The sequence below is a fragment of the Drosophila erecta genome, unplaced genomic scaffold, assembly GCF_003286155.1.
Source record: "Drosophila erecta strain 14021-0224.00,06,07 unplaced genomic scaffold, DereRS2 tig00000092-arrow-pilon, whole genome shotgun sequence".
Lineage (NCBI taxonomy): Eukaryota > Metazoa > Arthropoda > Insecta > Diptera > Drosophilidae > Drosophila > Drosophila erecta.
The window spans coordinates 13,500,771-13,514,222 of record NW_020825207.1 but is presented as its reverse complement, the minus strand read 5'-3'; the positions used below and the strand labels follow the sequence as shown (position 1 = coordinate 13,514,222).

The 13,452-nt window shown below is 46.1% G+C and overlaps 1 protein-coding gene across 1 annotated transcript; it reads left to right on the top strand.

Moving 5' to 3' along the window:
- The first annotated feature begins 7,799 nt into the window (after nucleotides 1-7,799).
- Nucleotides 7,800-13,447, top strand: LOC6547200 (sex determination protein fruitless). The gene is made up of 2 exons (XM_001974750.3): nucleotides 7,800-8,253; nucleotides 9,962-13,447. The coding sequence occupies exon 2, from the start codon at nucleotides 10,223-10,225 to the stop codon at nucleotides 12,212-12,214; it is 1,992 nt and encodes a 663-aa protein (XP_001974786.3). The 5' UTR covers nucleotides 7,800-8,253; nucleotides 9,962-10,222; the 3' UTR covers nucleotides 12,215-13,447.
- Nucleotides 13,448-13,452: the final 5 nt, after the last annotated feature.

Sequence of the window (13,452 nt, the reverse complement as noted above, 5' to 3'; positions counted from 1 at the left end):
AATTGGCTCTGCAATTCCATGGGAATCTCTCTATCTGCCATCTAATATAGGTAATGTTTTATGCCCAGAGCTGGTTCATATCTTCACTAGATCGTTTGACCAGACAAACCTCTATTAGTTCTCAAAAAGCTTTGCCAAATTCTAATGTTATTAATATTATACTGTGGCCGAAAGCCTAAAACTTAAGGTACAGCTGATAAAATACTTATTCAGAAAAGCTTATTCAAGAGAAGCAAGTTCATTGGATTCTATTAAATTGCCAGCATTTGTTTATTGCTAAAATTTCAATAAAAGCTTCCGTTATAAGAAATCTCTTCTGCCATGTATAGTTTCGTAAAAAGCTAAGTAACTATAGAATTTTGAAAAGCTTACTTTTGCAGAATGTTATAATGCTAAATTCCCTAGTCTTTCATTAACTACATATGTATGAATGATAAATTAATTCAAGGCTAAACCTTTGTTACTGGTTCAGCGATCTGAAAATGTTCCTAATATAGAATCAAAACCAGAGCATAGCAGTAATACATATCTCTTTAAAGGCAACATGTACGTAATTAGTGGTTTAAAAATTAGGCGTTCATGTGAGAGTTTAGCTAAAGCTTATGACCACTATTAAACAAAAGGTAACTTTAAAGAACCCACCAAAAAGCAGTAAGTATACGTAACGTCTCTTTCCAGATTGTAAAGGTCATAGCCAAGATCACAAGTCTTACACATATCTCCCGATCGTTCCAGAAAGCTTTTCTGCGTGGCCAGCAAATTCTCCCGGTGAGATTCTTCCGCCCCGTAAGCCCCGCACATTCCTGTTTTATTCCCCAACTAAGAACCACGTGTTTGGCGATTCTTTAAATCACCTCAAAGCGACAAAAATCGACGCCAAGACAGCTTTTGACTTTTTGCGCAAAAATGGCGATAGCAATGTGCCAAAAATAAGCAAAAGCCCGCTCACCAACACTCGCACCACCATGGCGCACACACATGTGGCGAAAAGCTTTCGTTTTGCTCGTTTTGTTGTGTGCAAAAATGCTCTCTGATTGGTCGGCTTGCGAATTTCGGAGGAATTCGCGAGTCGCAGAAGCGAATCGAAAGCTTGCACAATCTGCCGAGCGGCAGCCGAAGGGTCTCGGCTCCACTTCGGCCCCCATCGGCTCCAAAGAGCGAGGGAGCGAGAGCATCAGACTGTTTACGCGAAATTGTTATTGTTCGCAACTAGTTTTTGCGTTGTTTTTTCGCTTTTTGTTGTTTTTTTGCCGGCATTTTGCTCTTGAATTTTTGTTTTCGCTGCGAAATTCAAGTTCAAGTTTAGGGACGGCGGGAATGTTGTTATTGTTACTCAATTCTGACGTGCTTTCGCACCAGTGTGTGTGTGTAAAAGTATTTATGTGAGTGGGATTTGGGTTTTGGGCTGTGGTTCTGTTGACGCAACTTGTTGCTTTCACGTCTGGCGTAAAATTTTTGAAGGGCTTCGGTTGAGGTTTCTTGTTTCCCGCTTTTTCGAATGTCACTTGTACATTTATATCCCTCAGATACTTTTTGTTATTTTTCTATCTGACAGATACACCCCTTATAGCTCATTTGTAGATTCAGTAGACACAATTTCAAACTGACAAAAATTAAATATTTCTTAATTTGCTCATGTCGCATTTACTATAACCTCATATGCACAAAATCTTTAAGGTAACCAAGCTTTTACTTAAACCTACCTGTGAGGTATCAAAATAATATAAATTCTTCCACACTTTTTATAGGCTGAGAATTCTGCAGTTAATAGTTAGCAAGGCTTTTCGCTGTAATTGTCATTGAGCAATCCGTCCTTCCGCATTTTCACGTAGCCGCTTTTTGACCCTGGCCCACCGAATTTGTTTTCGTGGTAAACAACAAACTCAACTCGAGAACCAAAACCATACATATGCATACACACACACACCGATATAGATTACAAAAATTTGCGCCGCATTTTGCTGTAAACAAAAATTGTGTAACAATCAAGAGTGACCCTGAAAAGCGCTTCAGAGATAAACAAGCCGCCAACTGGCGGGTTATTTTTTATTTGTCGGCTGTTGTTTTCGACTCTTGACTGTGTTGATGTATTTGCAAAATTCTTACGTGGGCCCAAGGGCCGATGATAATTCTATGCTCCACGAATGAGCTTTCCCCCCTCCAGAGGCCGAAATCTATATATTTTTTTCGCTAGTTGGGGAACTTTGCTTTTTTGCTCAATTTGTGAGTCAGTGGCGTTATTTACTAGTATATTATGTACAGAGGTACATACATGTACAGTCGAAGCTTTTTCCACACACACGCCATTTTTGCGGAGCTCTCTCTCTGCAGTCGAGAATCGGCGAAAGAATTAAAAAACAGATTCAGTCGGCTATACAGTCCCCACTCAGAAACAAAGAAACTGAGAAACCCAGTTCCAATCGCAGTCCCTTTGGTAAACGCCTGAACTCAAGGTCAGTGCTCGTACCGCCGCAGAAGTTTGGCGGTCTGTACAGAACTTACAGCAGAGCGACACATGTAAATCGCCGCTGCCAACCCTGCCCCGCCCTTCGAGATACACGAACTAAGAGATACAGAGATACTGAGATACGCGGATATATGTGCCCATCCGAAGGCTTGTGAATACTGAAACACTTCCGAGAATCAGTTGTACTGCCCTTTTTGTATACTATTTTTTGTTGTTTAGTAACTTTGCGTCATTTTGCCATAGGAAGGCAAAGAGTTCACTTCGATCCGAGCCAGAAAACCAAAGAAAACCACACTGAAATATAGTGCAAATCGAAGCAAACATACAATAATGCCGGTTAAAATGTTGGCTAGCTTAAGACCAGTGAAAACGTGGCTAGACTATGTGCGAAAATGTGAATCGAATTATGGTTAGAATCGGCGCTCTGATCAGCCAGCAGATACATTTGTAAAACGTGTTCTACGCACTCAAAGAACCCCGAAAAACGTCGCTGGATCTTGCAGATACTATGTGTACATGGAGTGAATAAAACAACAGCGGAAAACAAGGTAAGTACACACATACGTACTCTCTGGAGGGCGGTTTCGCCCCCAACTTCCCTTGCCATGTGACCATGGCCGTATAAGTTCGAACCAAAATTCACAACGCTCGACTTGATATTTCCCTCAAATTGCTAAAAATAAAATAACGAATTTGGGCGTGCGTGTGTGTGCGAGCGTGTTTTTGGTGCAAACATCGTGGAAAATGCACCCCATGCGCCGCTCTAAAAATGCTAGCCTGTACTTAACGGGGGCGTGGTCGTCGGCTTTCCATTTCCCGAATTTCCACATGTTCATTGAGCGGCAAACTGCAACTGCAACCGCCACACTCGAGTGGCGCTGGCGGCACAAATGGCATGGCTCGCTATTTATAGCCAACGCATTCGTATCTGCGCGCTACATGGAGAGCATATGCATGTACTTTGTATCTGTATCTATGCATATGCACATCTATGGCCGGATCTGCAACGACTGCGGCACGCATATCTACATATCTACATATCTACATATCTACATATCTACATATGTACATATGTCGTGGAGGGACTGTCACCCGAGGAACGCTATTTGAGTTACAAATGATCATTGCAAACATAATTTTTATATCTGTCGCACATAGAGAAATACACGAAGGCGCTAGTATCTTTGTATCTGCGCCAGCGAAAACGCTGTCAAAATGGCCGACCCATGCAAAGTTGCAGTTGCACTGGGAGCCCAGTTCCCCACCCCTCCATCACCATTTCCCCCACACACTTTGCACACATGCACAGATGCATCTGTATCTTGTTTGCCGTCTGCCGCTCTTCCTCCTGCCCCCCTGCGCCACTCTTCCCCTCTTCCCCTGTTTCCCTGTTTCGCCTTCTTTCTGTTTGCTTTCGCCTAATTTTTCGTGCCTTTTTTACACAATTCTCGTTTAAATGTTGCCTTTTGGCTTCGCTATCTGGCGGCCTGTAAATGTGTTTGTATCTGTATCTGTATCTGTATCTGTGTTTGTGCTATGCTTCGTATCTGTGCGTATGAGTGCGTTGCAAAAGTGCAATGACCCATTCGTGGTCCGCCCCCCACCACCCTCCCCCCGTCCCTTACCCCTACAGCGGACCCACCAACACCACCATCGCTCTTCGAAGTCGCGGGCTACGTGCCACTTTCCATAGTTGCAGCGAATGACGCGCGCGATAAATTTCCAGCGTTTTCGTTTCTCCGCTGCTTCGTATTTGTCTAATTTTCCCTCTCTCCGTCGAACTTTTTCGTGGTCTTCTTGTTGCATTTTTTTATTAATTTCCCCGGGCTGCAGTTTTTGTTTGTTTTCGACTGTTGCTCTACCACAGGAAAGTACACTCGGAAAAAGTGGGATTGAAAAGTTGATTTTTTGAAATACCTCTTTTTTCGAGCAGAAATAGTCAGAAATCGAACAGCTGAAAGAAGAAGAAACGTAAACTTAAGATTAAAACTTAAATACCACATACATCTATGTACTACTTCTTCTTTAAAGATCTTTCGAAAACTTTACTTTTTCCGAGTGTAGTGTGTATCTGCTAGATTGTATTCGTATTTTTGCCCTTCCGCCGCGTGAGTTTCGTGTAAACACTGAGAGGAAAGGGGAGAGATATCACTAAATTTTCGCCTCCATTAGCACACGAGTGCGAGCGGCGATCTTTATGGCAGGTCCTGCCGATCCTGTCGCTAAACTAAACTCTGCAGGCTGCCCATTGTCCATCGTAGGCGGCGGCTCCTGTTTTCCCTTTGAGCCACGCTAATTGCCTTTTGTGTTGGAGAGAATTTTCACGTGCCGCTGCTACTTCAAAGATGCTCTAAGGGGCGACACTTCGGCAACTGAGTATCCTCAAGAATCCCAGCAGAAGCATGCTAGACCTCCTTCGAAATACACCCAGGTAAAAGCAGAAGATACGAGTGCCAAAGGTAAAGGGTTGCCTGGGAAATGCCGGGAAAACGCAAACTCGAGGTGTGTTTTTTTGCATTCATTTTTTACTTTGCATGACAAATGCTGCTATCAAGTCCAGACATTGATTGAAACCCAACGCGATGCTTTTCCTGGAAAATCCGTCTCTTCCTGCTTTTCGCATGCAAATATTTGCGCCGATAGTCGCTCAATGGTAATGACCAAAGGCAAAGGGTTACGCATCGTAAAGCGACGGGCACATTTCCATCGAACTATTTTGGCACATTTTTGCGAAAAGTCGTAAACCCATAAACCCCAGACGAAACCCTTTCGCTGTGGCCATAAAATTCTACGAGCAGGTCAGAGGTTTCCATTCCAGAGGTTTTTATTGCCATATGCTGACCAGCAAACAAAGAGCTGATAATACTAATCGCGAAAATGCGTAGGGGAAAACATTTGTCGTGCAGTTTGCAAACACAAATACGAAATGCAAATTCGGATTCAGATTCAAATTCAGATTTAGGCTGACAGTGATAAGCAGCACTTTAGAACAATGCCATTTCGAGCAGATGACTGCAAATTAGTGCTGCTCGGCGAACAAAGAATTACTTGATTGTTAAATCATTTTAGGCACTTTAGCCTTTTTGCCAGAATCCACACATGTCCAACGAGCAGGTAGTGAAAAGGATACAAGGATACTAGCAGTTCATTAAGTCCTTCGCTTCATTGAGCGACTGTCTTGCGGTTGGATTATGTGCGGATTTCTCCCTGCTAATCCCCCATAATGAGCGGTGGCTTTGAGCTGGCAAAACGTCTTTATCTCCGGTATTAGCCACATCCTCAGCCGTTAGTCAAAAAGTCAGCAAAGTCAACACTGACCAGAGGATAATCCATTTAGGGAAACTCTGTGCTGGACACATGTGGAGTGTCGGGGACTTTCCTTGGACCGAATGCATTTTCAATGTACTAATTAAGCTAAAATAATGCTTATAAATTAAGATATATCTTTATGAAAACAGTAATTTTACGTAATAATTGAAGGACGTGCACAATGAAGTGTTTTCAAAGTGTAGGCTTAATAAATATTTGATTGGTTTCACATGCCTTTCGTTCAATTTAATGAATAATGAACCCATTTCCCATATTTTTCACTAATATGTTGAATGAAGAAGTGATATTTCGTTGGCCCGGCGTTTTACAGCCTCTTGGAATCCACATTTTACACTTTCACTGGGACATTGACAGGCGCTGGGGTAATGATGATAAGATTACGAGTGGGGAAAGGGGTCGGGGCTCATATATGGAGGCATTGTAGTAAAAAAAAGTAAAGCCCCCGGGCTCTTGTCCACAAATGCCCGAGTCCAGATTATGGAGTCCGAGTTGCGGCAACTTTTCCGCTTTTTTGTGCCCGTACTTACACTCATTTCTTGCACTATCAGTTGGGAGTCGAGTTCCGCGGGGGCGGGGGGAGGTGAATGCACTTGCGAACTACTTTTCCGACTTTCGGGTGAAGATAGTGTTGGCCGATCTCGCGGAGCTGCCAAAAAAAAAACAACAAAGAATGCAGTTGAAAACACGGGCGGACGGAAAATGGCCCCGTGAAATGCGGTTGACCTTAATTTCCAAACATGATTAATGGGTTTGGCAAGCCGAAAAGAAGGCGGGCGGGACGAGGTGGGGGGTGATACACGGAGGAAACGACGATGAAAAAACTAATGATCAACAATTAAAAAATGTAAGTTGAGCTCTGGCCAGAAATGTGTGGAGTACAGCTGGTACAGATGGACATTGCGAATAGGAAAATGTTCTTCTTGTAAATTTGATTTTGAAGGTAAAAAAATTAAGAGTAATTTAATTTTTAATTTGAATTCCTAAGGCCTCGAACTGATCTTAATTTTTCAAAAATGTTATTACAATGCAGATTTCCATTCGATTCTCATTCAAACTCACTGTCATTGCCATATGGAAAACGGCTGCAAATCTATAGATCTTATAAAAGTCCATTACACAAAGGCTCATTGAAAATCTCAATGACAAAGACTGCTATTTTAGAAAATTAAGAACTAAAAGAGAGACCCTAAGACATTTTACAGGTGCCTATGCTTAATTTGCATGATAATAACGAAATCCCAAATTGGCAGTATGTTATATGTGACCCTTTGAAAACCCATCCCCTAGCGACCGTTAATTTGCAATTTGCATAAAAAATCAAGAAATCGAAGGGTTATCGTCCGAGGGGTCGAAGGTCGAGACATATGCAAATTAATCGCGTTGCAGGCCGAAACTGCATTCAATTATGCATTGATTGCCGAAGGTCGTTACTTTATCTGTACACTTAAATCAAAATTTGCATAACTAAGAAGTTGAGGCAGAAAAGCGCCGAAAGAGAAAAAAACGAGAGAAATAGAAAATACACGAAAAGGCAAGGCGACAAAGTATCAAAACAGGCAGTTCAAAATGGCGACGAATGCCGCGAAGCAGGGGAATGAGAAGAAAGGGTGTCGAATCGAATCAAGATCGAACAACGAAAGACCCGAGACCAGTTTTCCACGCAACCTGCCTAAATTCAAGTATTAACCAAAAAAAAAAAATAGAAACGTAAAAAATGCAGTCGCCAAAAAAGAAAAAGAGTGCGCCTCTCCCTCGCACGCACTGCATCCAATGGCAGCAGCCATATATGCAGCACGCACACACACAGAGGACACACACACACGCACGCAATCGCAATCTCGCTCACGCACAAAACTGCAACTGCGCGAAAGAGAGGGCGCGAGGGTGGATTCGTAGCACAGTTTTCCTGTTCCCCTCCGCATTCGAACAGTTTGCTCGCCGCTCTCTCGCTCTCACCCTCTGTGCATCGCTCCATCTCGCTCTGGCAGCGCTCGGGAAATTTGGTCTTCAATGACTTGCTGCACACGAAAACCGTGGCAGTTTTATTCAAGTTTGAGCGCTCGAATCTGCAACAACGTGCACGCAAAACTCTCAAAATTTTCTCAAAAACATCAAATTCACTAGGCGAGCGGAAAACTCTAGTAAAACGCTAAACGTGTCGCTGTTTCTTGGAAAATATCTAATATTTTTGGCAACATCTCGTGTTTTGTGCAACTGTGTTTGTGCGTGTGTGGGTGTGTGAAGCAGAAGAGCGAACAACAAGGAAAAATACTCTGTTCTAAGAATGTGAAAACATTTTAAACAACGAAACACTCCAGAGAGCTCCAAGTTTAAGCAAACTAGGGGAACAGCAAAACACTGAATGCAAAATACCCTGTAAAGTGTTCCAGCAACTAATTTGGTCACTTAGCACCATCGACATCGTGCCCCACCTGCGGCATTTTCATTATTTCGTGGTAAGGATAAAAATAAATTATTTCAAAAAATTCAAAACTCAAACTCAGTAACAGAAAACAAAATAGTTTTTTCACCCAAGATGGTTTCTTATAACTTTCCATAATTAAAGGTTCAATTTTATAATACAGTAGCACAGTGCTCTTCGTAGACCTTTAAATTTCCGAATTATTTTTGGTGTAATTTCGCAATTTCCGAGCCCAATACGTGTCAAAAAAATAAGCACTACAACAAATGGAAACTGGAAGCCCTAAGCCCAGTTAAACCGGTTTCCAAGTGCATTCGCCTCAATGACGTTTGTGATAATTTTAATTAAACGTTTTGCTCACAAAATGGTGGCCGCTGTTGGCGAGCTCTGTTAGCAAAAGTTGGCCAAAGCTTTCCGCCTTCCGCTGGGAGCTTTCGATCATTTGGCGATCGTGGCGTATACGCAATGCGATCTGCGAGGCGTTGAGGCGTCGCCTTTATGGCATTATTATAGCCGCATCTAATGCGCTTGCTTCTTGCTACGAAATCGCTTACCTGCTCGGCGTTGCGCAAATCGGGAGTGGGAACGGGAATGGGAATGCGATTGGGATTGGGATCTCCGCAGGTTGCCCATTATCCTGCCGGCGAGACAATGGCTAGACAACAACAATTGATGATCTCTTGCGCATTTTCCGCAGACAATAATGCGATCGTTTGTTTGCCGCCTTTGTCTGATTGTCCGCATTTCTTTTCTCATTTTTTGCCATATACCATATACCTTCTGGTTTATTTTTTACGGGGCCTCGCCCCTTTGACATTTTCCTCTTGTTGTCTGATTGCCATTATCGCGTTGGGGTGGGGGATCCTGTGCCACTCTACCTGTTGGTAACTGAATATTCACACACGCCACATGGCCGCAATTTGGGATGCGAACTCCTTGACGAATGGCCAACACATGACGCCAGGATGCCAGCATATGGCGTCCACTTGAATCTGAAACTCAGGACTCGACCACAAGCCAAAGTACCAAATTTGAAGTCATGCCAAGGACAAGGGCATAGGCATATGGCCTGCCTGTCGCCCCCGCTCACTCTTCATTTTGTACACGAAATGAATGAAAATTATTGCAAGTTTTTCAGCCACATTTTCCCTTATTTTCCGTGCCTTCCCATTTCCATTTCCCGATTCCAGGCAGCGGTGGCGGTAAAAAAGCAAGCCTGATATTATACATATAGATTTGAATATGTATATGTATGCGTAAAAGTAAAACGCGCGAAAAGCAGCCGGAAAAATACGCGCACACATCTTTCGAGGGATGTTTGCATATTTTTTTCCCCCATTTTTCCTACACGTTTTCCTCGCCACCACCACTGCCACCCACAGCCAACTCCCCCATTTCACTTTCACTTTTTTTACGGCGCATAAAACTTCGGGGGGTGGCGAAGGGCATAAATTTTACAGGCAAGATTTTCCGCGAAAAAAAGGAAATGGTGGAACTGGTGGAACTGGAGGAACTGGAGGAGCGACCATCCCCAATTTCGCACACCTGACTTCCATTTGCCCACTTTGGTGTGCGTGAGCTTCTGTGTGTGCTTCCTGTTGATTTTAGCAACCCATGCGAAATTTGGAATGTGCCTCTCCAACCCCCTGACATTTGCCAAAATCTGGTCGCTTGGCCGAGGCTCTACAACTCGTACTAATTGCCATTTTCTCCGCTTGCTCTCTTTCATTTCCGGTGGCCAGGCAACCAGGTGATCCGTAGGCCTTAAACTGGCGCTCAAGGTCAGGAAGCATCTATCCTTCTACTCGCCGACGCTGCTGAGCGCCGCCTTCACCAGTCTGAACGGTGTGTACAACAACAGCAGCAATAGCAGCGATCCCGCTCCGGACGAGGAGCCCGACCAGCCAGCGAGCCAGCACCACATCCACCATTCAAGGGTGAGCCACCACATTCCGCGGGAGCCCAAGCAGGACAGGGATCGCGAGACGGAGCGCGACCAGGAGATGGGCGGCCCAACGGCGCCGGTGGCCAGCAGCGGCGAGGTGGGCCAGACGTACTGCCTCCGCTGGAACAACCACCAGACCAATCTGGTACAGATCCTGCACGCCCTGCACGAGGTGGGCAGCTATGTGGACTGCAGCCTGGTGGTGGACGATGAGCAGTTCCAGGCCCATCGCGTGGTTCTGGCGGCCAATTCACCGTATTTCCAGCACATCCTGAAGGATGTGCCGCAGGACCACTGCAGCATTATACTGCCGGGAGTGAAGGGCTTCGAGATTGCCGCCTTGCTGCAGTACATGTACACAGGCGAGACGACGGTGACCAAGAGCCAGGAGCCGGAGATTCTGCGTACGGCCAAGGAGCTGCAGGTTAAGGGTCTGTACGACAACTTGATGAAGTTCAATCATGCCAGCGTCACGCCCACCTCCAGCTCGGGAGCTGGCGGAGCCAAGCCCCAGAACGGATCCGCATCCAACCACTCCTCATCCGTGATCTCCACATCCACACACATCTCGCCCAGCGCCGCCATCTCGAGCAGCTGCTCACCACCACCGCCGCCGCAGTTTGGCTATCAGCCGGGCTACAGCCACTATCCTCAGCAGCAGCAAATGCCGGCCAGTCAAATTCCGGCCGGTGAGGCTCCACTGACCCCCACCCAGGCCACGCCCCACTCGGCAGCCTCGGGAGCGGGCGAAGCCGGCGGCCAGTGGCCACTGACGCCCTCCGCCGCCGCCGCCATGTTGAACTCTGTCTACGAATCAGCCGCCGATATGAATCCTCTCAAGCGCAAGAAGCTGTCGGCCATTTCAAGCATGCTCCTGAGTGGAAATCGCGACACACCCATCCTGAGAAACGTTCTGGCCCAAGCTAATCCCGCTGACTCCTCGCAACCCGGACCAATGAATGCCAATGGAGAGAAGACGCCCACTCATCCACACCAGAATACCCAGCTTCCGGCCGGATTGGGAGTAAGTGGAGGCGAGCGCAATCACAGCTTCAATGGGTCAGACTACGGCGGCGACAAGGAACCACTTTCGCCCTACACAGATCGTTCCTTTGAAGAGGAGACCGGTCAGTCCGGGGGCAAGAAGCCGGAATGGAAGCGGTACAAGCAGTATACCAGAGCGGACATGATGTGCGCCATCCAAGCGGTGAGGGAGGGAATGAGTGCCCTGCAGGCGAGCAGGAAGTATGGTCTGCCCAGTCGCACCCTCTACGACAAGGTCCGTAAGCTGAACATCACGACTGGACGTGGCACCCACCGCACACCGAAACGCAGCCCTCCGGGAGCAGAGTCCTCGCAGGGTTTTTCATATTCCGCCGCGGCAGCCGCTGCTGCCCACAACTACGGACATGGCCATGGACATGGCCATCACTCGGAGGTGAAGCGTGATCAGAAGGTGGACCATGTGCCCGCCCATCACGGCATGCCGCCCACCATTCCACCCTCAGCTGCGGCTCTCCTGGATCACGCTTTCCTTCAGCAGGCTCTGGAGAACCGTGGTGGTGACATGGCCGGCCGAGAGGCTCTCCATGCCATGGCACTGGCCGCAGCTGCCCATGCCGCTGCCAATCGCCTGTCCACCAGTCCGGCGGAGATGGACCAGCGCTCCAATGGCCATGGCATGCGGTCGCCAAGTCCGCAAGGTCGTCACTATCCGCACGAGCAGGAGGCCATGGACTTGGAGATGGAGAAGCACGAGCAGAATATAATCAAGCGGGAACGCGACCAGGACGAGCGTGAGGATGCGGACGATGAGGAGGATCATGAGCAAGAGCACGTGGAGGATCTCTCGCTGGCCAGAAAGGAGCGGCCACCATCGCCCTACTCGCCGCAGCCAACCGAGGGTGGTGCCGGCGTGATCATGCACGCCAGCAGTGCGTCCGCCAATGGCAAGGATCACGAGGACTACCCATCCTCGCCGCAGTTCGTTCCCATTGGGCTGAAGAGGGAGCTGGTGGAAGCCGAGGACGCTCAGGCCCGGGCCGACTGATTGACGCTCACAATGGCCTGGCAGTATGCCACGGACAGCCTAGACTCCTTGGAGTAGGCCAGGCTTAGATAGCAACTCCTATTGTTCAAACCCAATTAGATCCATCCTTGTGTTACTTTCCTTACTTACCATCGGCGACTCAGGCGCCGACCAGCGTTGGTGAAGCTTTAAACGAAGAAACCTCATCCCAGTCGTTGTGGGAATCATCCGCACCAGCACCTGGCACCCATCGAAAATCAAACCCACACACTAAACTAAATTGTTGTCAGCATCACTTTGTGCCTAAAAACAGAAATGTTAGGATATAGATAGTAGTATAGGTCAGCATAGAATACAGATAGATACCCTAGGCTAGGCACTCGTAGGCCATCTTTGGAAACCAGCTAGTTGTAGGCCTTAAACCAGTTCTACTCCACCATCCCGATGCCGGCCAACTGACAAACTAAGATATGTGTGCATATGTAAACCCACTTACATGAGACTGAAGGCGGAATCGGGAGGCGGTGGAGGAGCTATCTAAGGACAGAGCAGAAGAGGCTCCCATCAGAATGGGTTAGCGGGTTAGCTACACCTTGTACAACTTTGTTAAATGCCAGTGATTTGTTTTAAAAATTATTAGCACTAGATTATTTATAACGACCATGCATGTACGTGGCCTTACTTTTATGATTTCCGAATCGAAGAGAGAGCAGAAGATCCCACTTGAACAGAACTACCTCAAATAGCGTATCTTTGTTAGCCTCATGTTATCCTGTTAGCGAGATATTTAAATCGTCCTGGGTTGAATTTATAAGACTGACACCGACTCAAACGTACCACGAGCAAGAGCACACGCATTAAAATACAATTACAAACTAAACTTAAATACGAATCGAGACCCTTAGTTGAAGATCTGTAAGTTTCCCGCAAATTGATTAGTTATAAGGCCATCAACTAAATGTAAGCACTAAAACTATACTATTTATAAGGCAAGCAAAACAAAACAAAACACATGAAAACATGCGCTGGGGGCAATGCAATAGGCTCTTTAATTATAAACACCTACACTTATGCAACTATATAGTCGTACGGTCGATAATGTTAATTTGTTATACGAGTAACTCTGTACATAGCATCATAGTCCACACACACATGCGAATTCTAGATCTAGCTTTAAGTATTCCGAATTGTACTGCAATTTAAATTATCCCTAGACACCCGACTTTCATCATGTAAAAATCAGCGAAAGAACGCGAAAT

Coding starts and splice junctions, on each gene's coding strand:
- LOC6547200 (XM_001974750.3), top strand. CDS start 10,223: ATGGGCGGCCCAACGGCGCCGGTGGCCAGCAGCGGCGAGGTGGGCCAG.